The sequence below is a fragment of the Patiria miniata genome, unplaced genomic scaffold (assembly GCF_015706575.1).
Source record: "Patiria miniata isolate m_02_andy unplaced genomic scaffold, ASM1570657v1 HiC_scaffold_21, whole genome shotgun sequence".
Lineage (NCBI taxonomy): Eukaryota > Metazoa > Echinodermata > Asteroidea > Valvatida > Asterinidae > Patiria > Patiria miniata.
Genome location: NW_024037060.1, coordinates 7,009,368 through 7,035,544, shown reverse-complemented (window position 1 = coordinate 7,035,544; position 26,177 = coordinate 7,009,368). Strand labels below are relative to the sequence as shown.

The window sequence follows — 26,177 nt, the reverse complement described above, 5'->3', positions numbered from 1 at the left end:
TTTTGGACCAGGATCGGTGAATTAACCCACTTGGATATCCATACCACCCAGGGTCTTTCCCAAGGTCAAGGGTGAAACTGTCCAAACCTTGGTGTATCTCCCCAATTTCCCCTGACTCCATGACCCCTGGCTGACCTCTAAACCTGTACTTTCAATGCCTACTACCATGGTTTCAGTGCAGCATATACCCAGCAGGGCGGAGGTCCAAAGTGTGAGCATTTTTTGCACAGTGCCGTGTAAATTATTGCAGTCTGGCTCTTCCCCTTGCTACCGACATCAATGCCGTCCCTGTGCTTTTTTCGAATTTCAACCTAGAATTTAGATTCCTTTTGTTTTAAACTGCTTGTTTTCTAGTAATACAAACGTTATTCACTTTTGAATGAGACATCGACTACAAAAATTGGCCCAAGTTCAGTTAGTGAATTATTACTTTACAAACTCCAATTAGTTGCAGCCCAACAATAATTCCATTCTCGCAGGATAGGGTGGTTCCTGTCCCACAATCAGTATCGATAATGTATGGACTGGGAGCAGTCTGCTCGCAATTAATTGTTGGATCTGTTTGTGCCCAAAATAAAAACTTCTTTTTTTTCCAGAGGTTTGCAGGCGCCCAAAAAGAGAAAAAATTAGGTTTTTAAGTTGGAATAAAACATACAAGTTGAAAAATATATTGAGAAAAAAATCACATGGAATGCAACTTTAAATACCCTTTTCCGTCAAAGTTCCAACATTTTGTTTGTGAATTGAACTATTTCCATATGTAATTACTGTTTTCTTCTATGCTTCGGTATTTTTGTTGAATAGTTAACTTGTGATATTTTTGCAAAACTTTCATGAAATTCACAGGCACGCAACTTTTCCTCGAATCCGCGGATTTCCTTGTTTTTTACCTCTCGTGAATGCCATAACAAATTGAAAAATGGTTTGGGGTTTCCTCTTTTTCTTCTAAATTCCCAGTTGCATGCCTGAATTTAGCCTTTAGCTGGATTTGTTTTTATCAAACAAACAAATTATACCAAGTGTACAAATAGTTTGTACGCTCATACATTTGGCATGATGTGTTGCATAAAGTTATCCATCAGAAGAATATACAGGGTGGGTGAAAAAAGGAAACCCAAAAGACAGGACCATTTTCTTAATGAAGATCTTCATGTTACACTTTCAAAATCTAGGATATGAAAGCCCAATTCCTAAGCTTTCTTTTAGTATAAGAATCATTCAAATCACTAATGTGCCTTTCAAGTTACGGAATTTTAAACACAACCACCATTTTAAATTTCCTTCCACGGATCACAAAAAAGGTGTGTGTTCTATCAGCAAAATGAACAAAATTCATACATATCGCTATTCAGCTTATTATTAATTGGGCTTTCATATCCTAGATTTTGACATTTGGGTTTCCTTTTTTTGACTTGCCATGTATATCTAGGATTTTTTTTTAATTGTACGACACCTGATGAACTTCAGTACTAATTTATTGAGTGAAGGTACCTTTTTAATTCGGCTTGTCTTGAACCCCAACTCGTCAGGCTATTAATTGCTGTTTGAGGGAAAAGAGAAGGGGATGGTTCAATCCACAAATGGAGAAATCGCTTTCTTACAAAATGCCCTACCTCCCCCCCCCCCAAAAAAAAAATCAGCCTTGCACACTTTAGGGTCTGTACCTGTACTACCCTACCTGGTTGGGTTGTCATTTTCTTATCAGGGTTGGGCGAAATATTTTACAGATGAAAACCAGAACAAAAAAAAATCAAAATGGCCAAATCAGCAAGTGGGTGAAAAAAGTTGACTATCTCTCAGGAGAGCAGGCTAACAAATTCTGCAGGCTTAGCAGTCTAAATCAGACAGAAAAGGGATGTTTTATCAATCAAGTTTCTGACTTTCCTTGCAAGTTCAGGAATGGTCCCATATGAAAGTGCCAAAGTTCAGGTCGGGTGAGAAACGTGTCATGATGTGAGCAGAAGGAGAGGAAATTATTGACATTTTTAGGTCACGGAGGATTTGATGTCTTCTACTAAGCAACTTTCTTTCTCCCCCCCCCCCCCCCCCCCCCACAATGTAGAATCAGGTTTGAGATTAAACTGTTTTAAGAATATTTTGATGATGTGTTATTTTCAAGTGTATAAAGACAAAAGATATGGTTTCATCATTCATGGACTTGAGAGTTTCATTTAAGTTTGAGAGCTGGTTCAATATAAAATTCCTCGTCACATTACCTGAAAACCAATATAATCAAACCGGAAATTGATTTCTTGGCAAAATTTCCATCAAATTTTACCGAGTGTGAAATTGAAGAAGTGATCTTGAAATTGAGTTTTTTTGGCGATCTGCCTAGGAATCCTTGAAAGAAACTTCCATCAAAATTTACCGAGTGTGAAATTGAAGAATTAATCTTGAAATTGAGTTTTTTTGGCAATCTGCCTAGGAATCTTTGAAAGAAATGAAAGAACAGCAAATACATCTCACAAATGTATTTTAATAGACGAAAAAGGGTTTGGAGGAGCAATGGCCAGTTTAACACACAATTTTAGCCAGGTTTACTGATTTGAAGACTTTTTTATAGAGTCTTTATTTTGAAGCTTAATCATTAAGCTTTGTCCCTTATGTAACTTAGCTCATAGTCTCAGAGTTTTAAGATTAGATTCAAGCCCAACGTGTCCCCTCCCCAACATCCTAAAGACAAACAGTTCTAAATGTGATTCAAAACGTCTCTGGAAAGTTTCAGTGTGGCCTCTAGGCTCTACAATCAGTTATTGGAATCATTTCAGAGTGTATTGGTTAGACTTCAGTTGTATGTTCAGATCCTTGAAACAAGTCAGGCAATAGACCATTATCATGTTGCGGCCATTTGGATTTTTCCCATGCAAATCAACGTAACCAAAGCGAAGCTGGAAGGAAAAATAGCTTGGTTCCTTTTTGTACAAAAAAACATTATCATTCAGTACTGTTATTGGATACAGGGAACATGACTGAAATGGTGGCAGCATGATAAAGGTCTATAGGACTGCAACTTGGCACGGTTCACGGAGACAGCTGACTTGGGCTTTAGGTCCGTGAAAAAAAGGAAAATACCTGAATTTTTATTTTACTATTGTAAATGTGCAGGGGGGGGGGGAGCTGCAATTTCAAATATCATTTTTAACTTGTTATTAAAATGGTACTTTTCCTCAATTTATGCTAAGTTCATGCAGAAGCAAAAACTGACCTCATTTTTTTTATTCTGCAATTTTATAAGAAAATAAACATTTCAAAGTTGGTCAGCTTTTCAAGAAGATTTCACCACTGCTGTGTATAATACCTTGATTAACTGTAAATATGTGCTCTTTTGTTGGTAAGGCTTAGATTTTGTTCTAGACCATTCTAAGTTTAAGGTGCCTATCGGTTGCTTCTTGTTTTAATGTAAGCATTTTTTGCATGTGTAAGATTTTAGAAGAATGAACGGATGTTTTAAGTTTTTTATTTACACATATTGGAAATTCATTGGAAATCTTCAGAAAAATCAGAAAAACTGCAAGACTAGTTGTTTTTCTATTGTGAATTGGCTTGCAAGCAAAACAGGCCAGAAACAAAACAAGCTAGTTAAGAAAGCAAACCCTCGTAATTTTCCCCTCCCTTGTCACCCCTCCCTTCAGTTCCCAGCGCCCCACCCCCATCCCCGCAATCCCCTTCCCCCATCAAGTGCTCAAGGCCTGTTGCCCCTCTTTCCAGGAAAACCAACAAAGATTTTTATTGAGTGCCCCACTCCAGCAAAGAGGCCCCTACACCTCCCCTCTCTTGCAACTTGGACCCCAGGTATGCATCGGCATATACTCATGTGTAATTCTGTTGTAATGCGGAAGATTATTGTGGAAGTACTTTATAAAGTTTCATCATCGAAGGGGAAGGGGGGGGGGGGTGTCTTTAACCACTTCCGGCATTCATTGACTGTGAAAACTATTACACATTGTGAGGTGTCATTAGAGCACACTGCAAACAGATTTACTGTCAGTAACAAGGTTCGGTTTAACCCGACTAAAAATAAAACAATCCTGACATAATTTTGAAAATCACCTGAAATACAATTAATTCCTGTATAAATATTTTTTTTTTTCGTGGGTGTGAACATGGATATATAGGCCTACTAGATACTCTTAAATAAGATTTATTTAAACTAGCCACCTGTTCATTTTAGCAATGATTTTTTTTTTGTATGACACACACTCTAGGAAACAATGTTAGTCATCAATCTTCACCCAAACACACTTAATGCTGCTTAGGGAATCCTCACTAGCACAGTCAGCTGAAGAAGAAGAAGAAAAAAAGTAAGATCAAAACCAAAATGGCTACCACATGAGAGTGGGGACAGCCCAAAAAAAATCTGAAGTGCTGACTTGACAAGGGCATTGGAAGCCCTCACTAAGTTATGTTGGTGGAGTCCCACACACAACTCCAGTTGTGCTGCACTGGCCCAATCTTTTTACTACCGGCAGGAAATTCAACAGCTGTGATTGGTCCAAAGAGTGACCCCCCTATGTCAGCTATCCCATAATAGCGGGATAAAACCAGCGGTGCCTGTCGTTGACTGAGAGCCCCAGCCTGGGAACTGAACTGAGGCCAGACAGTTTATTATTTTCATTGATCAGTCCGCAAAGATTGTACAAAAATGTATAGCTTTGTGGGACTCGTATCCCGCTATAGGCGGTTACTTCTGGTGTTTCTTGTCCTCTTCACGCTAGCCAATGCCCAGAGAGGTAAGTCCATTCTTTTTCCTACTTAACAATACAACTTTCATACCAAAATCTGTGTAAGAAAAATGAACAAAAATTCATGCCGGATTTTCTATTTTTTTGTAAATCAATCTCATGCATGATGGTCTAAGTCAATAAAAAAAAACGCAGCTTACTTGTGTGTGAAACCACCCCAAGTATCCATAATTTGTCATCTTGTTATTGCATTTGAACTTTTTTTATAATTGCATGCTTAAGAATCATTTTCAGCTTTTCCGAAATTGGGAAAAGTTTTTGTGCATGATGCACTGCTTTTTGCCCCTGTGCACATATCCCTCCCCCCTGAAAACAGCCTTGGCAAGTTAAACAAACCAGTAATTCAGACTGTTACCATAGAAATCCAAGTGTGATTGGGTATACACTATATAAATATAAGCAGATTGTTAATTGAATAGTTGAATAGTCATGGTAAGTGGTTTTGAGCCACGGACAAAGTTTAGATTTGTGTTTCGATTTCTAGAGTGCATAATGAAAAAGAAACAACTAGTAATAGTATTGCTTGACCAGGTTCTTGACCCTGAAGTGACCACACGTTTTGTTTTGATACTTTTGTATGAACAAAGTATTTCCTATTTTTTGTTTCAAGTTGAAATGTCGTTTTGGAAGCTCTGTATAAATTGTATGATTGGATTTTGAAGTCCTTCAACATCTTTTCTTGTGCCATTTAAAACAAAAAGGTAGGCATAAAATGTTAGCTACATCATGTATTTGCATGTACTATTCTGTGCATTTGAGTTTTGGCAGACTTTTGCTACAGTGGTCACTAAAGGGTTTAAGAAATTTCCCGAAAAGTATATGCGTGTACTCCCTGAGATTATTTTATTATTAAATATTAAAAAATAGGTAACAAATTTCAACAAATGCTTGGTTTTTTTTCAATTAGTATTAATTTGACAAAAATTAATTTGACAAAATTGGTTTGACATTGTTCAAATCTAGGCTACTCGCAATTCTCAATTCTAAAAATGCCTTCAAGTTCAATGTCGTCCGTATGAATTAAGCAAAACCACTAAATCCAGTATCTTAGGCGTTCACGTAACTTTTGAACTATAACTTCAATAAGTGATTCTATTCCTTTTTTAATAGTTAATGGAGTACCTAAGTGTTATGTCATTTAGAACCGGAAAGTGTAGTGCAAACGAATGGAGTACGCGCGCCTGTTGGTTCTCAGGCAGAATCACGCGCTAATGTCTTTCACACTCATTTTGTGTTCGGTTTCACTTCGGTACTCCATACTTGATTGGGATGAGAAAAAACGGTGATAAATTCAGGACAAAACCTAGTATTGTAGTAAAAGTTGGATAGTTTCTGTCAGGTTTTGATAAATTTTGTAGCCGTCAGGTATTAAATCTTTTAAAGTTTATCAGGAAATCTATTTTGAAAGTGAGAGTGTGATACAATGCAAAGACTTTAATTATTTTCAATTAAAGACACACAATTTCTGTGAGCATGAACATGATAGCCAAACAATGCATGTACATGTACAAGTAGTAGTCTTGGTAGCTGACTTCCTATGCATATTCATGAGTGGGAGGAGTTATGCCAACATTATACGCCCACTCCAGTTCATCTGGTAGTAACTGCTTAGTCAGCAGTTGTATCAGGTTGAATATAAAAACATGTTTCTCCTATCAAAAGTCCAATATTTCTGTATTGCTTCTTTTTTTTTCTTGTGGGAATTCTGCTTTTTGACATGTTTCTGAAAACTTTAGGGATTTTTGGATGTCAGTCAAACAAAACTTCAGTCCAATTCAGTTCATGTTTTTTTTTTTGTAATTTGCTTGATCAAGCACAATTTCTGTAAACCCTGCAAGAGCTCAGACCTATGCTCTTTCAGCTGCATCAGCAATTTTCAAGACCTCCTGGAGATTCTTACAGATGCTATAATTTGGGTCATGACCTTGCCACCAACTCCCCCAACGGTTGTTACTAAGTGCCAGTTGTTCTTGGGAGTAATGTCTCGAGCTCTTCAACTTAACTTTTCTTAAAGAAGCTTAATTTCTGCACGCATTGTCAAACCGACTTTCTTAATCTAAATCACATTCTTCCCATTTAAAATTTAAGTTCAAGCCTCACCAAACTTTTTATTCAATTCGAACTTTCCATTTTTCTTTTAAATCTGAAAGTGTGGTAAGGGTATTAATCTCTTAACTTCAGTCTTAGTGGAAAAAAAAGTATCCTGTGTAATTTTTTAAAAAGTTTTTCTGGTCTTGAATTGCAATCAGGTTTTGTGATTGACCTTTAAAACCCCCTGTTGGCATGTCTGAACCAACAAAAATTGAAAAACCTGTCACGTAGACTAAAAAATGATGACTGCAGACAGACTTCTGGGATCACTAAACCTGACCCCTGACCTCAAGCCAGAGAACCAATCAGCAGGCACGCCAGGTGCAGTAACCCGCTGACTAGGCATAAACCGATAAAAAAAAATCAAAGAAAAGATAAGGGGAAAAAATCTCAAGGCAAGGAAGTTAGTGGTGTTTGTGGGGAGCTGAGGGAGACAACTCTTCGCTGCTATGCAAGGTCAGCACGCAGCCCCCCCCAAAAAAACCTGAGTTGGCCCTTTGGGTTTTCCTCTCAGACGACCTTTAGGATTCCATACCACAAGTTCAGATTGCCAAAGAAAAAAAAATGGTCCTTTTTTTTCTAGCTCTTGTTTTTTTCCGCTCTGTCAGCACCTTGATTTATGAAAGAGCTTTACTCAGCAGTTTTTTTGTGGTGGTTGATGATGTGGGGTCTGGTAGGTGGTTAATAGAATTGAAAGCTTGCAAAAAATTGGGATATTGTTAAAATAATATCTTAACTAACATCTTACTGAGTTTGTTTGCTTTTGAAGTTAAAGCATCTTCTTCCAACTTCTTACTAAGACTTTTCAATTCGTTTTTATTGATACAGTTAATTTTAGAGTATTACAATAAAATTTAATATGCAGTCATAGACTTTTCATTTTAATACTTTTCCTCCAAATTTCAGACAAAAGATTCAAAAAGTTTTACCAAAGTTTTACCAACATTATTTTCCTGCGAGAAGAATTTGCTAGATTCTGAGAGCCAGGCTATCCTTTCCTTATTCCCTCAAAGCTCCCACATCTCCCGTAAGATCACCTCAAAAAATGTTCCCACCTTTTTGCTGCCAACCAAATTATAAGATAATTTAATTTGATGTTGCATTGCTGAACTACTGCAGTGAATATTTGCCACATTACAAAGCTGTTGCATGTTCACAGAGAACAAGAACTGTATAGAAACGACAAAGAAAGAAGCAAATTATTTTGTGGCAAATCTTCTCTGTCTTGTGGTGCGTTTTTGTGTGTGTTATGTTTTTGTGTTACGTTTAAAAGTCCTGCACGATTTTGCATGCTGAGCACACAAGTAAGCTGTGCGTTTCTTTTTCCTTTTTTTCAGACCAAAATATATTTTGCATAATTTCTGTATAATTTTCTGCTGTTTTTCCATCTTGAAGAAAAAAAAATCCTTTCTACGATATCTGTCATGCATGAGATTGAATTGAATGTTTTCTTTGAGTTCTTTTGAACAAGTAAATTTAAGTTGTTTTCGTTTATTGTATTTTGCCATTTCCATTTTTGATTTGTGCATTGTATTTTGTGCATGATTGCATGTGTATTGAGTTTTTTTTGTAATATTTTTGTGTATGTAGATGATGTAATGAATATGCATGGTTTGATTTGCATGAATTTTTTTAAACCCCCTACCTCCTGGGAATTGAGAAAAAAAATGAAAATCTGCATGTGACCTGCATGTGACAATCATGTGACAGACATGTGATGCCCACACACCTTGCATGAATTGTGCATTTGAATAGCATGAGTTTCCAAAAGTTCAGTTTCTGTTCATAAACAAATGTTCATTGTATTGTGACTGTTTGGCAGTTAAGCATCTCAGAAATTATCAACTTGTTTGGTTAAAATGGCAGTATATTTGTTTTGTTCAGAAAAAAAAGAAGACGTAAAATTGGCATCATGAATCGAAAACAAAATCATCCAATCAATTCTAAAGACAATTTTTGGAATGTTAAAAAAGAATTGCATTGTAAATTCTGTACTCAAATTCATAATCCGAGTGCAATTGGCCCATTTTAGGACCCGCCCCATTTATATCAAACCACTAATAAGTTTCAGTTAATGGCGTGGAGTGAACTACACTTAACCTTTGTAAACCCTTCTCTGATTGGATAAAAGTAACCTGATTCTCAAGCAGGTCAGCCAATCAGCAGTCTCCTTACTGTATTTTTTATTAACTCTAAAATTTGCATGCTGATATTTTTTGAATATTAAACAGTCACTTGTGATGATCCATCTTGATTAGAATAAATGAAATTCAAGAAATATCCAATTGTTTGTGAAATTTATTTTTAACTGTTATACTCAGCACTTTGAATGTGATCTTTCCACACACACAAATCTTTCGTGTGGGGATTGTGTGGGAATTACTGGATTCTCTTTCAGTGCTAAATAGCGGTTTGGGGGAATTTTTTTTTAAAGATTTTTATTTCAGCTGTTGATTTTAAATACTCCATTGTTGTTGCAATGAAGTTTGGAAATGTTGGCCAAATGGTCAGATTTTTCACATGCACAAAAGTTAAGTCACTGAAAGTGAAAAAAAAATACAAATTAATTTCAAATATCCCCTTTTATGTCATTGGCCTTGTAACTTCCAAAATTAACATATTGTATAGCAAGATGGATCATCCCAACCAGTGTTTCTTTTCGTTGTTATTTCTGTTGATTTTTAGTCACTTTCCCAATGCAACTCTCTTTTAAGTTTTTATTTGAATTTAGAGGGATGTTTCTCCAAGAATCTGGCTTCCCGTCATGTGACTAGTCCGTTCCTGGTCATGTGACCACTTCCTTTCACCCTTCCTCTGCGTGCGGATCAGGACTGTGGTACTTGGTGATTTTAAAACACCCCCCCCCCCCCGAAAAAAAAGTTCCCCTTGTCATCACTTCACTTTCCAACCTGAAACCTTTCCATTTCAACATGTCACCTTTACCCTCATGTTGTTCTGATTCTTTTTCTATTTGTCACTTTTTTGTCTATTTTGAATCGACTCTCCAGGATGAAAAATAACTGAAAAAAAGACTGCAGTCTAAAACAAAGAAAACAAATTGCCTGATAAAGTTACTTTCATTTACTTTTTCTACTTTTGACCGTTTTAGCTACGAAACTGATCAGGTTTCTGTCCGAAATTTTCAAAAAGATGCCATTTTTCACTGCGTTTCGGAACATCATATCAAACATACTCTTGGCAGCATTGTAATGCGCATTTCACGTTGCACCATCTTGGTCAAGTTTCCAGAGGTCACTGTGTAGATCATGAGTGGGGTCTATACATCATAAGGCACCAGTCTACCTAACCTCTCTCTTTGTTTCCCTTGCCCTTCCTTTGAATGTTTGGTTGGTTTTGTTGTTTCCCGGACTTGCCTGTGTTCATCATTTTACCCTTTTGTCTACCAACACCATGCCTGTCCATGTCATTGCTTGTTAGTTTTACGAAAAAGAGAAAAAGTGCAGTGGGATTGAGAAAAAAAAATAGTTGTGAAAGTGTGAGAGTGAGTGTGAGGGTTTTTAAATTTAAAAAAAAATATCTGCATCCAAAAAAAATCTGAAGTTAAAAAGATCTTAACTGTTCTTTTAGGAGGTTGTTACTGAAATTTGTTTAAGGACTTAATTTAGGAAATACTCAAATCTAACAAAGTATTGCAACAAAGTGCTGGTATACCCATTCACAGTTGGGTGACGTGGTGTCAAAAAACATCTGGAGAAAAGAACATTGATATTGCATTTATTTGGCACGCTGGTAAATGAATGTTCTTCAAAAATCCCATAGTGAAAATTCACATGTTTGACTTTTAATGACTTTTTAAACACCAAGGCTAGTTTCATCACAATTCGAAGTTGAGTTGTTAAAAGTTTACACTGACATGGCATTAAAAAAACAATAATTACAAAGTTATCCTGTGTGCTTGTACTTATTTACTTGATTTTAACCACGAAAAAATGTGATCAACAACTGAAGAAAAAAAACCCGACGATACAACAGAAGATGAATCAAAGAGTGCTACAGTGACGTTGAGAAAAACCTGCCCAAAAATCTTGATTGTATGTGGTCCACAGGGGGCATTGTCGAGTCCGAACTGGCTTCTGATTTGTCATTTTCAATCGGGTCTTCGTTCGTGGAGCCCTTGTTGCCGTGCCCTCATCTGAGCGAGATTTATATGCACGGCGAGACGTGGCAATATGACGATTGCACAACTTGCACTTGTGACAATTCGACAACTAAATGCGTGATAGAAAGCTGCCAGGACCTGCCCTGCACTGATCGTATATTTGTTGATGGCGAGTGCTGCGGAAAATGCCCGTTTTGTAAGTACAACACTTTGATCTTGTTCACAACTTTTCTTTATCAGTAATTTCATTTCACAGAAGAATTGAAATGTCTAAGTGATTCCTATAACAAAAAATGTATTTTGGAATTATCTATTTTGGAATTATAGTATTCACCGAAATTTTCAACATGAATATTGAGTTTGAACGTCAGTTTTCAAATTGTTATAGAGATGTCCAATATTACTCTCTTTTGTTCTGATTTTTTGGGCAATGATTGTTATTCTGTGTTTCAAGTTATGTACCACTTTTCCAGAAGTACATGTGTCGGCGTACAAGTTATCCATAAGATTCATTGTTTTACAGATGCTATTATAACCAGTCTAAGCCCTGTACTCAGTGGGTTGAGGCCCTTCGTGACTGAGGGAAACACTCGTCGAGTACAGCTGAACATGGACGTGGGATTCGTGAATTCCGATGATACCACAACAATCCGCGGCAAAAGACTCTGGCAGCTAAGCACGTGGATCAGCCGTGACCCCCGAGGCGAGGGGCCACAAATCGCATTCGTCGAGCAAGTCTTAACCGTGGACCAGCAGGCCACGACGCTGTTGAAAAGGAGTCCCTTCCGGTTTCGCAACATCAACTACGCGGCGGACTTGGTTGGTGAGACATGTGCAGTGGTCAAATACATCTGCGTGAGGTTTGCCCAAGAACCAACGGCAAATCCAAGTTTCTTTTTCAGTGCCGAGCCTGACGAAGAGGTGTTGACTGAATGTATTCTTGCACCACCTTGCCAAGGTGAGAGTGATAGTATTAAATTCCTATCAAGTGCTGTACTGAACCTTCATAAAACTGAAGGTTAATTTGTTTCTAATTTGCATAACTTCGTAGACATTTTGCAAATGGCTCAAATGTTACAGAAAGTTTGAAACTTGTCAACCAGTCGCAACTCGAATCACAAGCTATTCAAATTAGCTGTGATGTCTTTATCACTTTGTAATCCCCAGTTACTTGTGTCGGGAGTTGTGAAAGGAAGTTTGATTTACTTGTTGCTGAACTTTTGATGAACTGCAACACTATGTCTTATTTTTCCATTCATTAGGTGTTGTTGCAAGAGGTCTAACCTGGAATTACAGAGCCAGCACCGTCATCGCGGGACAGGCCAACCCCCTCTTCATCATGGCGACGGCTCACTTCATGGAAACGAGTCGCAGCGTGTCGGGCACGGGGCTGTGGCGCCTTGGCATCTTCGGCAGCCGGAGCGAATTCGGCTACGGCGAGCGATTCAACTACGTGAATCAGACCCTAAAAGCCGTGGATGCCAACAAGCCACTGGTGCCCGGCACGTCGGCTGACATCAAGTACGCAGAGGCCATGGCGTACTTTGATATCGCCGCAATCGGCTGCAACGGTTTCAATTATGCCTGCATGGAATTGACAAAAGGGGACAACGCAGAGCCCGATTTCACATTTTCAGTGTTTGATGACCGCGAGGGTGATGATATTTTTACAGTGTGCGAGATGGCGACTTGCAGAGCAGGTAACAAATGAAAAAAAAATAACTTTTTTGCTTCTCAAAATTGACTTGTTATTTTTTCTTGAAATTCTTGAACATCGTCACCCAGATCTTATTGGCTCTTCACCAATTTGTTTCCCTTTGTCTCTCTCAGTGTCACAAATTCGTGAGGTCAACACAGAGCTTATAATGGGATCGATAGTAGACAACAGACCAGTCAACCCATTCAGCATCACGATGGAGGTCTCGGGCGACAATGTCGGTGCAGCGGGCATGGACCTGTGGCGCGTCAGCGCTTTCGGCTCAAACTCGCCCCAAGGTCTCGGCCCGAAACTGAACTACCAGACTCAGGTTCTGAGCGAGGAGCAGCAAGATATTACACTGGAGCTGCTGCGGCCTATGCACCTTGGCGCCATCAACTTCAACTTTGACATGACCGGGTTGACGTGCCTTGAGGTCAGTTACATCTGCTTGACATTTAACAAACTGGAAGAATCAACAACTGTTTTCAGTTTGAACCCTGTTACTGAAGAGGTCCTCACTAATTGCAAACCTACGGAATGTGATGGTGAGTTGATATTCCTGGTTGAAGAATGTTTTGCATCTTTGAATATGTTTAAATCAATCGATAAATGCTTGATTTTTACACGGAGGGATCTTGAACTGATTTTTTACTCTTAACCACAAATTTTCTTTTATTAACCTACAGCTGTGTTTGCACGCCATTTGTCATGGGACCATGAATCTGAACAAGTAACGCTAGGCCTGAAGAGCCCCATCACCATAAGCAGCATGGTGGAATTCACACCGACCGGTAAAAACGTCAGCGGAACAAACCTCTGGAAGCTGTCACTGTTTGGCAGTAAAAACAAGCAGGGGACCGGGGATCGATTCACACCAATTGAACAGCTCCTAACTGATTCACAAACGGCCATGACAATGCGCTCAGGGTCGCCACTTCATTTTGACGATTTGAGAACCGAGTTTGACGTGGGTTGGTTAGGATGCGGAGAATTCCAGTTCCTCTGCCTTGAGTTTGCCCGCGGGGACAATCCTGAACCCGAGTTCCATTTGCTGTATGAGACGAACACAACTTCTTTGGTTACTTGTAAACGGAGCACTTGTGAATCAGGTGGGTAAGAAAGCAGTTAATGTTCTACAATTCAAAATTCTGTAACTTTGTTTAACTATCTCGATGAACTTTTTCTTATCAAAGTTTTTGTTGTTGTTGCAGTTTTGAACTTGGAAAACTTTCAAGTCGAGCTTGTGAGGGGCTCTGTCGTGGATGGTAGCCCCACCAACAGATTTGTCCTACGCAGCTCCATGCTCAGCCCAGACCTCGGTATCTCTGGAGATGACCTCTGGCAAATGACTGCCTTTGGGAGCCGTAATGCAGACGGCGTCGGCCAAAGGTACTACGAGCAAGCACAGGTCCTAGATCGTGTCCAACAGGACATGGGGGTGGAAACAGGCCAGGAGCTGAACTTTGACCCCATAAGGTTGAACTTTGACATGACCCGGCTCAGCTGCCGGGATGTGAGATACCTCTGTCTGACGCTGGAGAAGAATCCGAGTTCCTCAGTTGATTTCTCGCTGAGTGCAGAAGATGGGCTGACCAGATGCGTGGAAGTTGAATGTGAAGGTAAGTTAGACACAGAACATTTCTGTTTTGAAAATTTCTCATTCTTGTATAGTAGTGTTTCAAGTTATTTACTGTTTTTATTTGCTCCTTAACCATGTTTGTGTTTGATGATACTTTTCAAAATGAATGCTGCATTCTACCAAACTTGAGTTTAATCTTTTGATCCATACTTTCAGTTTACTGCTTGTTTTAGAAATTGTCAAAAACTGATGTGTACTTAAGTTAGATGCTTTGTTGTCTTTGAACCTGTAGGTGTTTTTGCCAGAAGTTTAAACTGGCAGTACCGTCCAGTGAGTGTCACTCTTGGCCAAGACAGCCCCCTCGTAATTAATGCCACCGTACAAATGACTGACCTGGGCAGCACCTTGTCTGGCTCAAACCTGTGGCAACTGGGCATCTTCGGCAGCAAGTCCGCCACAGGCGAGGGGCCGCGCTACAACCGTCAGAAACAAATACTGAGCAGACGGCAGGCCCGGCTGGAGTACAGTCCCCTCGGTTCCCAGCTACGCTTTGACCAGACAGGAACGACTTTCGACATAGGGGCCATCGGCTGTTCCGAGTTCACTCACCTCTGTTTGGAGTTTGGCAAAGCGGAGTCACCCAGACCACAGTTTCCGTTCTTCACAGAAGATGGAGCATCAACCCTAGTTCAGTGTCAGGAGAGAGCCTGTTCAGCCAGTAAGTCCTATCCCATTACTTCTTATCTTACATCAATGAATAAAGTGGTTGTCATTATATATTTAGTCATCCGCTTGGATATGACAGTCAAGAAGCAAGAGTTACAGACAAGTGTTCACCTTATTTTGTTCTTCTAGATGTCGGCATCAAGCCACTTTCTACCAGACTGCGTCAGGGATCCATTGTTGACAATCGGCCCATCAATCGGATCCGAATGGATGCATCCACACAGAGTGTAGATCTTGGCGTTGCCGGAAACAACCTCTGGCGTTTATCAACCTTTGGGAGCAGCAACAACAATGGAACAGGAACGCGATACGGAGAACAGCTCCAAGCGCTGAATCAGAGACAGCGGGGCACGACTCTCCCGCCCGACGGCGGTGAGTTGGACTTCGGATCAATAGAGTTCAACTTTGACATGACAGAGATGGGCTGTGCCGAAGTGAGGTTTATGTGTATGTCTTTCAGTCGCGATCCTGGTGCAAGCCTCGAGTTTACGTTGATTCCCCAGCCAGAGAGTGCGCTCACCAGCTGCCAACCGTTAGATTGTGAAGGTACATTTCAATTCATGTTTCTAAAAGTATCCATCTTCAAGTTTTTACATTAATGTGTCATTATGAATCGTGCCTCATTAAGATTATTTGGGGGACATAAAAAAATAGTCCAGTTTCCTTATGGTAATTCATCCTTATTGTTTGTATCTTTTTGATTGTGTGTATCTCAGGTGTTTATGCAGAGAGTCTGTCGTTCGATCTCGAAACCCCTGAGCTAATCCTCGGCCAGAAAAGTCCAGTCATCGTTCATGCCAACGTCACAATGTCCGACATCAGTGCCGACGTTTCCGGCGAGCAGCTCTGGAAACTCAGTCTCTTCGGCAGCCAGAACCCTGACGGTCAGGGCGAGCGGTTCGGCACCAGCTCGCAGATCCTGAGCGAAGAACTCGAAGGTCTGGACTACGAGCGAGGCAGTCCGTTGGTCTTTCCTGAAAGCATCAGCCTGTTCAACATCGGCGCCATCGGCTGTAAGAAAGGGATGTACGTTTGCTTAGAATTTGGCCAGACCAATCGACCCAGACCACAGTTCCACTTTTTCACAGTCACCGGGGAGCCCACGTTGATAACATGCCAAGAAAGAAGTTGTGAATCAGGTAAGAAAAGTGTCCTTGCTTTTTTTTTTTTTTTTTTTTCATGAAAAAGTTTTCTTGACGTACTTCTTCATTTGAATTCGGATTGCTTACCAACCATGCTGTCACATTTTTTACAAGAGAGAATTTGAAAAGGGAAAATGGAAACGAAGTGATGCCTTTGTAAAATCTCAGTCTTTCGATCAGTTGAACCATTTTCTGTTTCATCATTTCTCTTGAAACAGCAATTAGATTCAATCCACTGCAAACCACACTCATCTCAGGCTCAGTAGTCGACGACCGCACACAGAATCGCATACAGATGGGTGTGTCCATCGACGGCAGTACAGTAGGAATGACCGGAAGTCGTTTGTGGGAACTCTCCACCTTTGCAAGCAGTAACCCCGACGGCTCAGGCAAGAGATACCTAGAGAGGCAGCAAGTCCTGAATGGCGCACAGGCCGACTCGGCACTACTCCCGGGTCAACCCTTGAATTTCGGAAACGTGGACTTCAATTTTGACATGACGGGTCGAGGCTGCGGAGAGGTCCAGTATGCCTGCGTTACCCTCCAGCGGAACCCGCGGGCATCCATCGAGTTTGACATCGAGGCACAGCCCGATGAAAGTGCGCTCACAAGTTGCCAACGGCTAGATTGTGATGGTGAGTGAACCGCTGAAATAGGTCGTATCTAGCATCTGATGAAGTAGTTGTTGCTGTGAAAGCTTATGCAAACTTGTGTTCTTGTCAGTCATTTGAAGTGCTACCTTACTTTTCCATGTGATTGCTGAAGTATGCGATATTCAATCCGTTAACATTCAATAATTCAATCCAATTCAATTTTGGTTTCATAAAATAGCCACTTGTAACAGCCTGCTGGCTGAACTAAAGACAGTTTTATAAGTTTAAAACTTTTAAAAATCAATTTAAAAATTAAAAAAATTAAGATTTAATATTAATATGAAATCCATATGTCCAAATTTATAACTAAGATTGACTGCTCCAACTAAACCGACAAGGTCGTACTTAATACCCTGACTCTATTTTTTCCCTCAGGCGTTTTCTTTGAATCAATGAACTGGCTGTATGAAACCGATCCAGTGATGCTCGGTGAGGAGACGGGAATGGACGTTCACGCCATGATTCAGAGCAAAGCAGGCACACGGGACGTCCAAGGGGAGGGCCTGTGGCAGCTCAACCTCTTCGCAAGTCGCAACCCGGACGGTAGTGAAGACCGACTCGGTCTAAAGCGGCAGATCCTGGATGAGCAGACGGCCAGCCAGCCTCTAGAGGGCAGCACACCGCTCAATCTGCTCAACGTCCGGACAGCGTTCGACTTGAGCCGAGTCGGTTGCTCCGAGTACCTTTACCTGTGCCTTGAGTTTGCCAGGGGTAGGATTCCCAATCCGCCGTTTTACATGTTCACAACGGCTGGCACCCCGACCCTCATCAGCTGCCAAACTCAGCCCTGTCAATCAGGTACGATGAATATTCATCAGTTTATTTAATTTTCAGTATCAGACTTCACAGTTTTTCCAAGTTTATACTTTCCATTTTAAGGAAAAATTTTTTTTCATTAAGCAGTTGTTCTTTTCCTGTATTTTGTCTGCAGCTGTTGATATTGTTGATGTTGCATCCACACCTGTTATCGGTGATGTCGTTGAAGAGCGCCCCCTCAATCTCTTGACGTTCAACCTGACGGCCTTTTCGTCGCCGTCCTCGGTGGGTCTCGCTGGTTCAAACTTGTGGCGGGTCACCGTCTTTGGCAGCAACAGCCGTCAGGGAGAGGGTCCCGAATTGAACCCACAGGAGCAGGCTCTTGCAGGCAGCCAGGCCGACATGGATCTGAAGCCCGGCGGACGGGTCGAGTTCGGCCCGCTGAATGTGAACTACAACATGCTTGGTGTGGATTGCACGTCCATCAGCTACGTCTGCGCCCGCCTCGGCAAAAACCCCTCGGCGAGTGTGGATTACACGCTCCAAGCCACGCCAGATGAAAGTGTGTTAACACAATGCCAACCTGTGAATTGCAGAGGTACTTAAAGATCACCTACTCTAAATGCGCACAGTTTCAATTCTTCATGAGTATCAACAGCTATGATAATCACATTTTTATAAACTTTTAAGTGAATAGTTTTGTTTAAAAAATGCTATTGTCAACAGTTTTCTTCTTTTTCATTTCAAAGGTGTTTTAGCAGAGTCTCTGACTTGGGGCTATAATGCAAGGAATACAATCATCAACCAGCCAAGTCCAATCACCGTCGACGCCACTGTCGACATGTCCGACAGTCGGCAACTCTCTGGCTCGGGGCTGTGGCGTATGGGTCTATTCGCCAGCCAGAATGGTGACGGCACTGGCCCCCGCCTCAACTACACGGAGCAGATACTGGATGCAAGAGCAGCCGGGACTCCCCTCGCCACGAACTATCCGCTGTCCATCGGCGGTGTGCAGACAGAGTTTGATATCGGCTCGCTGGGCTGTGCTGAGTTCACGCACCTCTGCGCCGAGTTCAGCCAGGGCGAGAATCCTTCACCGGGATTCAAATTTGAGGTTTCTGGCAGTGGGGAAATGATCACCAAATGCATGGAAGTGGAATGTGCTGCAGGTAGGGTTTTGAGTGATGCTCAAGGAAAATGCAAGAATATGCTTTTATGACAATTTACGCAATTTCATGGTATAATTGGATTTTAGAATCAATACGATTGGTCAGCTAAATTGAACTTATGTTTTACCAACAGATGTGACATTAAGTGGCCTGTCTGCTGTGTTGACCAATAATAAAGTTAAGGAAGGCTCCGGTAACCAGTTTAGACTTCAAGTTCGAGCTACCCCAGGCAGGGATACAAAAGGCGTGGCAGGGTCTGGACTGTGGCAGCTGTCTGCCTATGTGACTTCTGATCCTTCGTCGGATGAGAAGCTGGCCCTGCGGACGCAGACACTCACTCTGCAACAGGAGGATCTGACTCTCCAACCGAGACAGATCCTGGACTTTGGCAACGTAGAGTACAAGCATGACCTGACTGGTGTCCAGTGCAGTCAGACTGGCTACTTGTGCGTCGAACTTAACAAGGGACCCTCACCGAGTACGACGTTTAATCTTCTAACTGTGCCTGAAGGAAGCCCACTAAAGGCCTGCAATCCTCTGCAGTGCAAAGGCGTACAAGTGGACCGCATTGATTGGTCCTACGAAGCTTCCAATGTCATTCCCGGCAAGCAGACACCATTTGCAATTCAAGCAAGTATCTCAATGACCGAAGATACCCGCGAACTTAGCGGCAAAGGTCTGTGGCGGCTCGGTCTGTTTGGGAGCCGTAACCCAGACGGCTCTGGAGAGAGACACGACTACGTCAGACAGACACTAAACCGTGATCAGTCTGGCAGCCCGATCACATCAGGAGGCAATGTAGACCTGGCAGATATAAATACCCAGTTTGATGCCGGGACAGTTGGGTGCACCGACTACCAATACATTTGTCTAGAGGTTGCCAAAGGCGATACGGCCGATCCAGATTTCACCTTCGGAGTGACAAACCACAGGAGCGATTCGACTGCTGAAGAAATGGTGTCCTGCAAGAAAGCTCCCTGTGATGCACGTGAGTTCTCATTTTTTACCACTCTTAAAACTCATCATAATTACCATCATTCATGGAAAATGTTGTCATCAAGTTGATAAAAGATACATTTTTACTTTTGGAACTTGAACACTTAATTTGAATCTTTCTTTACAGGAGCGGAGTTTATCAACCTGAACGCAGCTCTAACAGACAACAATCCCATCTTGGAAGACAATCGAGACAATGAGGTCTACATGTCTGTCCTGGCTCTTGCCAGTCTCCAGAGCAGCGCCATCATGGGCGAGAACCTGTGGCAGCTAAAAGCTTACCTCTCATCAGACGAGAACGGCAGAGGCCGCCAATATGCCCTCCAGCCTCAAATCCTCACCTCATCAGAACAGAGGAACGAACCACTGGAAGCGGCCGGCGATTTGAGCTGGATGGACCTGCGGGTTCCACTGGACATGTCAGGCTTGGAATGTTCCAAGACACCCTATCTGTGCCTGACGTTGGAGAAGAATGACAAGTCCACAATGGACTTCACTGTGGTTGGCATTCCGGATGATGACGTCCTGAATGACTGCATCGACATCACAAGCAGATGTGAAGGTAAACATCATCTTATTTCTACATTCATTTTGGCATCATTTTTGGACTGCATAAATACTGTCAATTAAAAAAAATCTTGGTGGTCCAAGACCTAAAAACAATACAATGTGGCCATTTGGGCAGATTGACTGAAAATTGGCTGATTTTTTTCCGGAGTTAGAAGGAGGTAAAGTGCCGCATAACAACTGTCACACACCTGATCAAAATGGGCTCTTATTTTAAAGATCAGGTGTTCTTTAAGGTCAAATATGTTTTTCATATTTATTCAATTAAACTGTTCCACTTCTCTGTCACCAGGGGTGGTTGCCACGGAGCTGGAATGGAGCCATGAGGTAGGCGACTTTATGGCAGGTCAGCCGGCCTCACTTAGTTTGGACGTCGCTGTGAAAACCACAGACAAGAGCCGTGATGTGGAAGGCCTGAGGCTGTGGCGCCTGGGTCTATTCGGCAGCCGGCAGGCAAATGGTGGGGGTCCGCGTCTGGCTAACGTGGACCAGATTCTAGACCCCTACCGCCAAGCTACACAGCTGACAGGCGGCACCCCGCTACAATTCACTGACATCCCGGCCAGTTATGATCTGGGCCAGCTGGGCTGCTCCGACTACCAGTTCTTGTGTCTGGAGTTTGAGAAGGCTGATACGGCTCAGCCCGATTTCGCCTTCAAGATTTTGTCTGGGGAGGAGACTCTGGTATCATGCAAACCTCAGCCTTGTCGGGGTAAAGATTATATAAACGATCAATATGTTGTTTTTCTCATGAATAATGAATAAAATAAAAATGGTATTAATTAATTTCGATTTTGGGGGGGAGGGGGGTGGGAGGGGGACCGCAGTGGGTTGGGGGCAGAGTCGGGGGAGAGTTAACAAAGTCTCTACATTTTGTTAAAAGCGTAGATCATATATAAGTTAGCATTTAATTTCATTGTTTCTCTTTCAGGAATTTATCTGACTGGGTTGACCAGTACCCCGGGTGCTATTGAACTCCGAGAAGGTAGCTCGACCAACACAATTGAGTTCACGTCAGAAGCCACCAGCTCGCCTTTGGGCGGGGGCGTGCAGGGCGCCAACCTGTGGCGCATGGCGGTCTATGGCAGTGGTCAGCCTGATGGCAGGGGCCCACGCTATGGCTTCCAATCCCAAGCCCTGACAGGATACCACCGAAGCTTGCCGCTTGCGCACGCCGGCGACCCAATCGAGTTCCAGTCCGTCGCAGTGGACTTTGACATGAGGGGGGTCAAGTGTGCCAATGTGAAACACTTCTGTACCGAGTTGAGCAAGGATCCGGCATCCTCACCAGACTTCCAGCTAATGCCTGTGCCAAATGACGAGGTTTTAACTAGCTGCTTTCCCGTACCAGCAAGAGCATGCACAGGTAATTAAATGAAATCAAATAAATAAGTAAGAAACGTCCTCAACTCATTCTCAAATTCCTCATTTCAATTTATCAGTGTTAAATTTTTTGTTTACAAAGTGTTAGACTGAAAATATTCATCCATCCTGATTTCTTTTTTTGGTAGGTCTAGTGTTGAGCAACATGGACTGGACCATGGAAAGCGGCAAGGTTGTGAACGACCAAAGCAATGATTTCTCCCTCAACATTGATGTGGACTCCCTGCCCGGCGGTGCCCAAGTCGCGGGTAGCCGGCTCTGGCGCGTTGGCATCTTCGGTAGTCGCAATGAAGACGGAACAGGAGACCGATTGGGCTACCGGGCCCAGATCCTCGACCGAAGGACAGCCTCGGCAAGTCTCACGCCAGGCTCGTACCTGCGAATGACCGACGTACAGGCCCAGTATGATTTCAGTCGGTTGGGGTGCGAGCTGGAGTACCAATATTTCTGCGTCGAGTTTGCCAAAGGGGTCAAGGCGCACCCTGACTTCAATATGAGAGTACAAGGCCGGAGAGGAAACACGCTGGTCAACTGCAAGATGGTCGAGTGTAAACAACGTGAGTCCATGTTTGAACGATGTATCCTTTTATTTTCTCCTGTAAAGCTTTCACAATAGACATATCTGTCTGAAATTGATAAAATGTAGGCAGCTTGCAAAACGGTTTCCATTGCGAGTTTTGTTCCTTAAACCAACATTGCATGCCTTGATCACACTACTAATGTTTCTATATCGATATCAAGGAACTTGGAAATGAATACATTTTCTCGCTTTCTTTCTCTCCATAGCCATAAAAATTGGAAGGGTACAAACTCAAGATGTCGGCAATAATGCCAATTTGGTAGAGGGCAACCGCTACAATCGGGTCATGTTCACCCTAGACGCGGCTACAACCCCCGACAGCGGTTCCCTGACTGGTGACAGACTATGGGCACTGACAGTCTTCGGGAGTCAAGACCCGACCGGCACAGGAAGGAAACTCAACCCCCAGAACTTGTACACCTTGTCCCGCTACCAAGAAAGCAAAGACGTCGATGGTGGGCAGCCCATCTTGTTTGGTTACGTCGACGTCAATTACGACATGACGGGTTTGTCGTGCACAGACGTCAAGTTCATCTGCGCGAAGCTCAGGAAGCACGATAATCCCAGCCCCGATTTTGAGCTGATAGCTGTACCCGATCCGAGGGTTCTAACCGACTGTTTCCAAGTGAAATGTGATGGTACGGAAACAATCTTTAATCATACATTTCTTAAAAAGAAAGACTAGACTAACTTTGGAAAAGAAGCGTGATTCAAAAACAGATTTAATTTCACTTATTTTGAATTTTTAAAAGTACTTTTTGGTATGAAATTTTGATTGTTTTGATATACTTTAGGTGTATTCTTTGTAAGTTATTGAACTTGTTCTTACTTTACATATTTTACAGGTGTCATTGTCGAGGGCACTCGTTTGGAACTGTCTGGATCCAGTGAACTGGATGTTGGCGTTAATGATCTCAACTTTGATGTGTCAGTGGTGTCCAGCGGCAACGGTGCCGAAGTCAGCGGCAGAAACCTGTGGCGGGTAGAATTCTTCACCGCCAGAAACAGGGAGGGAACCGAGGAAAAGAGCATCATCCAGAGCCAGACCCTGACCCCCCAGATGGCCAGCCAGGACCTGCAGGCGGGCGCCATCCTCAACTTCCGCAACCTGGCCGCCCGGATCAACCGCGATCAACTCGGCTGCCAACACGACAACTTCCTCTGCGTCAACCTGCAAAAAGCCGACCGGCCGTCCAAAGCCTTCACCCTGGAAGGGGCCTCCCCAGAGGCCCTGGTCCATTGCCTCAAAGTCAGCTGCGTTAAAAAACGTTAGTTGGTGGCCTAGGAGTTTGGAAGATAACTCCATGTCGGTAGCCAGGACTAAGACTTGCTTGGTTGTTTTGCAAAGAAGTTTTCTATTTAAAAGGATGGTTGTTTGCAATGCATTGAAGAAAGTGTGTGATCTGAACGTGGGTGGTCATTTACAGAATGCAAAAATGCAGTTGGGAGTGGAGAGAAAGAGATGTGTTTTCCCGATTTTTAATGGTCCCCTCGTTTCACTGTTTCATCACATTCCACATTTATTTGTTTTTTTCCCTCCCATGTGTTTGTAAAGTAATATTCCTTGTACCACATTCTCCTCAAAATTGACATCCTCCGACCCCTCTCCGCCATAAGCTCAGAAAACTGGAAGCCAGAATCTTGGAGAACTCGCTTCTGTAATCCATCTCAGTTCCTTTTTCTCAAAAATTAACGTTCTTGATATCCCTTTCTGATTTTGTTCCCTTCCGCTGGTGGCACTTTTCTATCTTACTTCTGTGCTGTCTGCAGCTCCTAGCAAGTTGGTAAGTCAATCCTCGAAATCTTGTCTTACTTAATTTACTAATATCAAACATAAAATGTTTCCATACAAGAGATTTAGAAGGAAAAGAAATCTGTTCTTGTTTCACACTGGTCTTAATATATACCTGGTAGGTTCCTGCCGTATCGTAATACAGTGGTGAAAGCCAATATCGTCTTTCCATGGTAAAAGTAATAGTCTTTTCCTGAATGATTTGTACTTGTCTGTGGGTATTAATCTCAGGGATTTCTCCACTTTTTGTCACCCAATTTTTGACAGGTTGGACCGAAGGGAGATAGAGGACCAAAGGGCGAGCCTGGTGCCGGCATAGCCGGTGGCAGTGGGGTGAGTTACACCACGGAATTAGCCGATCAGTACCACCTCAAATCGGTGTTGATGTCGATGTACGGGTGATGGATCACAAGCCATCGCAAGCAAATCACAAGTCATCCAATCCTAAGTCACTCAAATGAATGTGGCAATGAATCCTTTACTACTGTTCACCCCGTGTTACTTATGACTGGCCTTGCGAATCGACTTGTGATTTGGTTGTGACCAGACTTGTGATGCACTCGTGATCCGTTACTGGCACTTTGACTACTACATGTACACTGCTTCGGATGGACCCAAGTGGACTTAAAAACGGGCTCTTTCACTCTGGGATATGTAAAATTGAGAAGAAGAAGTGCAGAAGTTTGTTTTAGTGGATTCAACCTAATTTCCATGTTCGTCTGTTTTGCTCTGCAACAGATCGCACCAGCGGCTGGACCCCCCGGATTGCCGGGCCCCCGTGGCCCAACGGTAAGAACAAGGATTTCTTCACATTCGTTTTTGACTTGTTAATTGGTCAGAAGTAGATTTACAAAAGTTATTCAGTTGGATAATTACTTAACATCTGACAGAGGCAAAACTGCTGTTGTGGCTAAACCATAAAGGAGTCATTCCAAAACGTCAAAAGAGTCACAATTCTTGTACATATTTTGACATTCATGGAGTAATTTTATTTTCAAATTTCTACATTTTTTGTTTAGGGATCACGTGGTGATAGTGGAGGTTCAGGACCACAGGGACCACAGGGAATGAAGGTAAGTGGTCAGTGGTTGTACTAATTGTAAAAAAAAAAAAAAAAATGCTGAATAGAATTTTGTCCTTCTTTTTAGTTTGTCTCCATTATTGAAATGTGATTAGCAAAACCTCTCCGGCTGTCAAAATCCTAAAGTTTTTGTGTTCTCTACCTCACACATACATTTGCAATGAAAAAAACCTTTTTATGACTTGAAAATTTGATTGCATTGCAAAAGCTGAACTTTACCAATCGGCCATGTACTTTAACTTTTCCCTGCTGTTTTAAAACATTTTTCGTTCGAATTCACCGATTCTCACATTCTAATTCGTCCAGCAAAATCAATTTAGTGCACTTCCAATGTTTCATTTCCTCTTTTGTCAGACAATTTCAAATTTAGTCCAATGAAATTCAAACAAAGAGCACACGTTTTCCACCCCGGAGTATTCGATTTTGTCTTGTCTACGCCGAATCGTGTTATTCAAAAATCAAATTCGTCTAATAAATTTATATGAGACGAATTGGATCTCTGAATGCTGTCATTGGGCAACAGCTTGGACAAATTTGATCCGTAATGACGAATATTCCTGACCCGGTGACTAAAGAGGATGACCGAACTTTGAAAATGAATGGTTAATTACTAATTTTTTTTTTAAAGCGTGTGAAATTATTCGTGGACAAAATGAAATGATAGAGTTGGTGAATTTGAGTTCAAAATCTTTTAAAATAGCCGGGAAAACCTATATAAAGCAAATAGAGAAAGCAATAGAGACAGAGAAAACAAACATGATTTCCCTTATTTACTTTCATCATAAACCACAGCTTGCTTCGAGTCTGGCAAGGGAAGGAACTTAAATAATCCTTCTTTGTTTTCTTTTTCTCCTTTTCTGTGTCTTGTAGGGAGACACAGGAGTTAGAGGAAGGGTCGGCCTACCCGGACCTCCTGGCAGGGCGGGTCCCCCTGGCAGCCCAGGAACGGTAAAATATAGAGCAATCCTTTGATCTCTCAAATAAACAGGCGTGGGGGTTTTCGAAACCTCGGCTTTCCCTCCAGCTTTCACTACAAATCCGGATTTAATGAATTCCTGTAGCAGAAGATGGACCCATGTTGAGCCAGGGTCTGAATCTCCT

At 42.1% G+C, this 26,177-nt stretch overlaps 2 protein-coding genes across 2 annotated transcripts in view; both read left to right on the top strand.

The window, feature by feature from the left end:
* Positions 1 to 4,548: 4,548 nt before the first annotated feature.
* Positions 4,549 to 26,177, top strand: part of LOC119729774 (collagen alpha-1(I) chain-like) — a 44,161-nt gene continuing 22,532 nt past the window's right edge. The window contains exons 1-6 of the mRNA XM_038202516.1: positions 4,549 to 4,730; positions 23,974 to 23,987; positions 24,263 to 24,328; positions 24,734 to 24,784; positions 25,015 to 25,068; positions 25,947 to 26,024. Of these exons, the coding sequence (XP_038058444.1) occupies positions 4,643 to 4,730; positions 23,974 to 23,987; positions 24,263 to 24,328; positions 24,734 to 24,784; positions 25,015 to 25,068; positions 25,947 to 26,024 (351 nt within the window). The 5' untranslated portion in view covers positions 4,549 to 4,642. The remainder of the gene's footprint in view (positions 4,731 to 23,973; positions 23,988 to 24,262; positions 24,329 to 24,733; positions 24,785 to 25,014; positions 25,069 to 25,946; positions 26,025 to 26,177) is intronic.
* Positions 7,516 to 23,966, top strand: LOC119729773. The gene is made up of 20 exons (XM_038202514.1): positions 7,516 to 11,149; positions 11,477 to 11,911; positions 12,216 to 12,653; positions 12,784 to 13,197; positions 13,339 to 13,761; positions 13,864 to 14,271; positions 14,524 to 14,949; positions 15,087 to 15,503; positions 15,674 to 16,096; positions 16,318 to 16,734; positions 17,128 to 17,550; positions 17,684 to 18,106; positions 18,258 to 18,677; positions 18,811 to 19,665; positions 19,801 to 20,235; positions 20,533 to 20,952; positions 21,172 to 21,606; positions 21,752 to 22,180; positions 22,410 to 22,841; positions 23,049 to 23,966. The coding sequence occupies exons 1-20, from the start codon at positions 10,888 to 10,890 to the stop codon at positions 23,474 to 23,476; spliced, it is 8,763 nt and encodes a 2,920-aa protein (XP_038058442.1). The 5' UTR covers positions 7,516 to 10,887; the 3' UTR covers positions 23,477 to 23,966.

Excerpts from the sequence above, each read along its gene's own strand:
- LOC119729773 (XM_038202514.1), top strand. The coding sequence starts at position 10,888 with ATGTGGTCCACAGGGGGCATTGTCGAGTCCGAACTGGCTTCTGATTTG. Across the intron at positions 11,150-11,476 it reads CTGCGGAAAATGCCCGTTTT|ATGCTATTATAACCAGTCTA; the intron begins GTAAGTACAACA and ends ATTGTTTTACAG. Across the intron at positions 11,912-12,215 it reads TCTTGCACCACCTTGCCAAG|GTGTTGTTGCAAGAGGTCTA; the intron begins GTGAGAGTGATA and ends TCCATTCATTAG.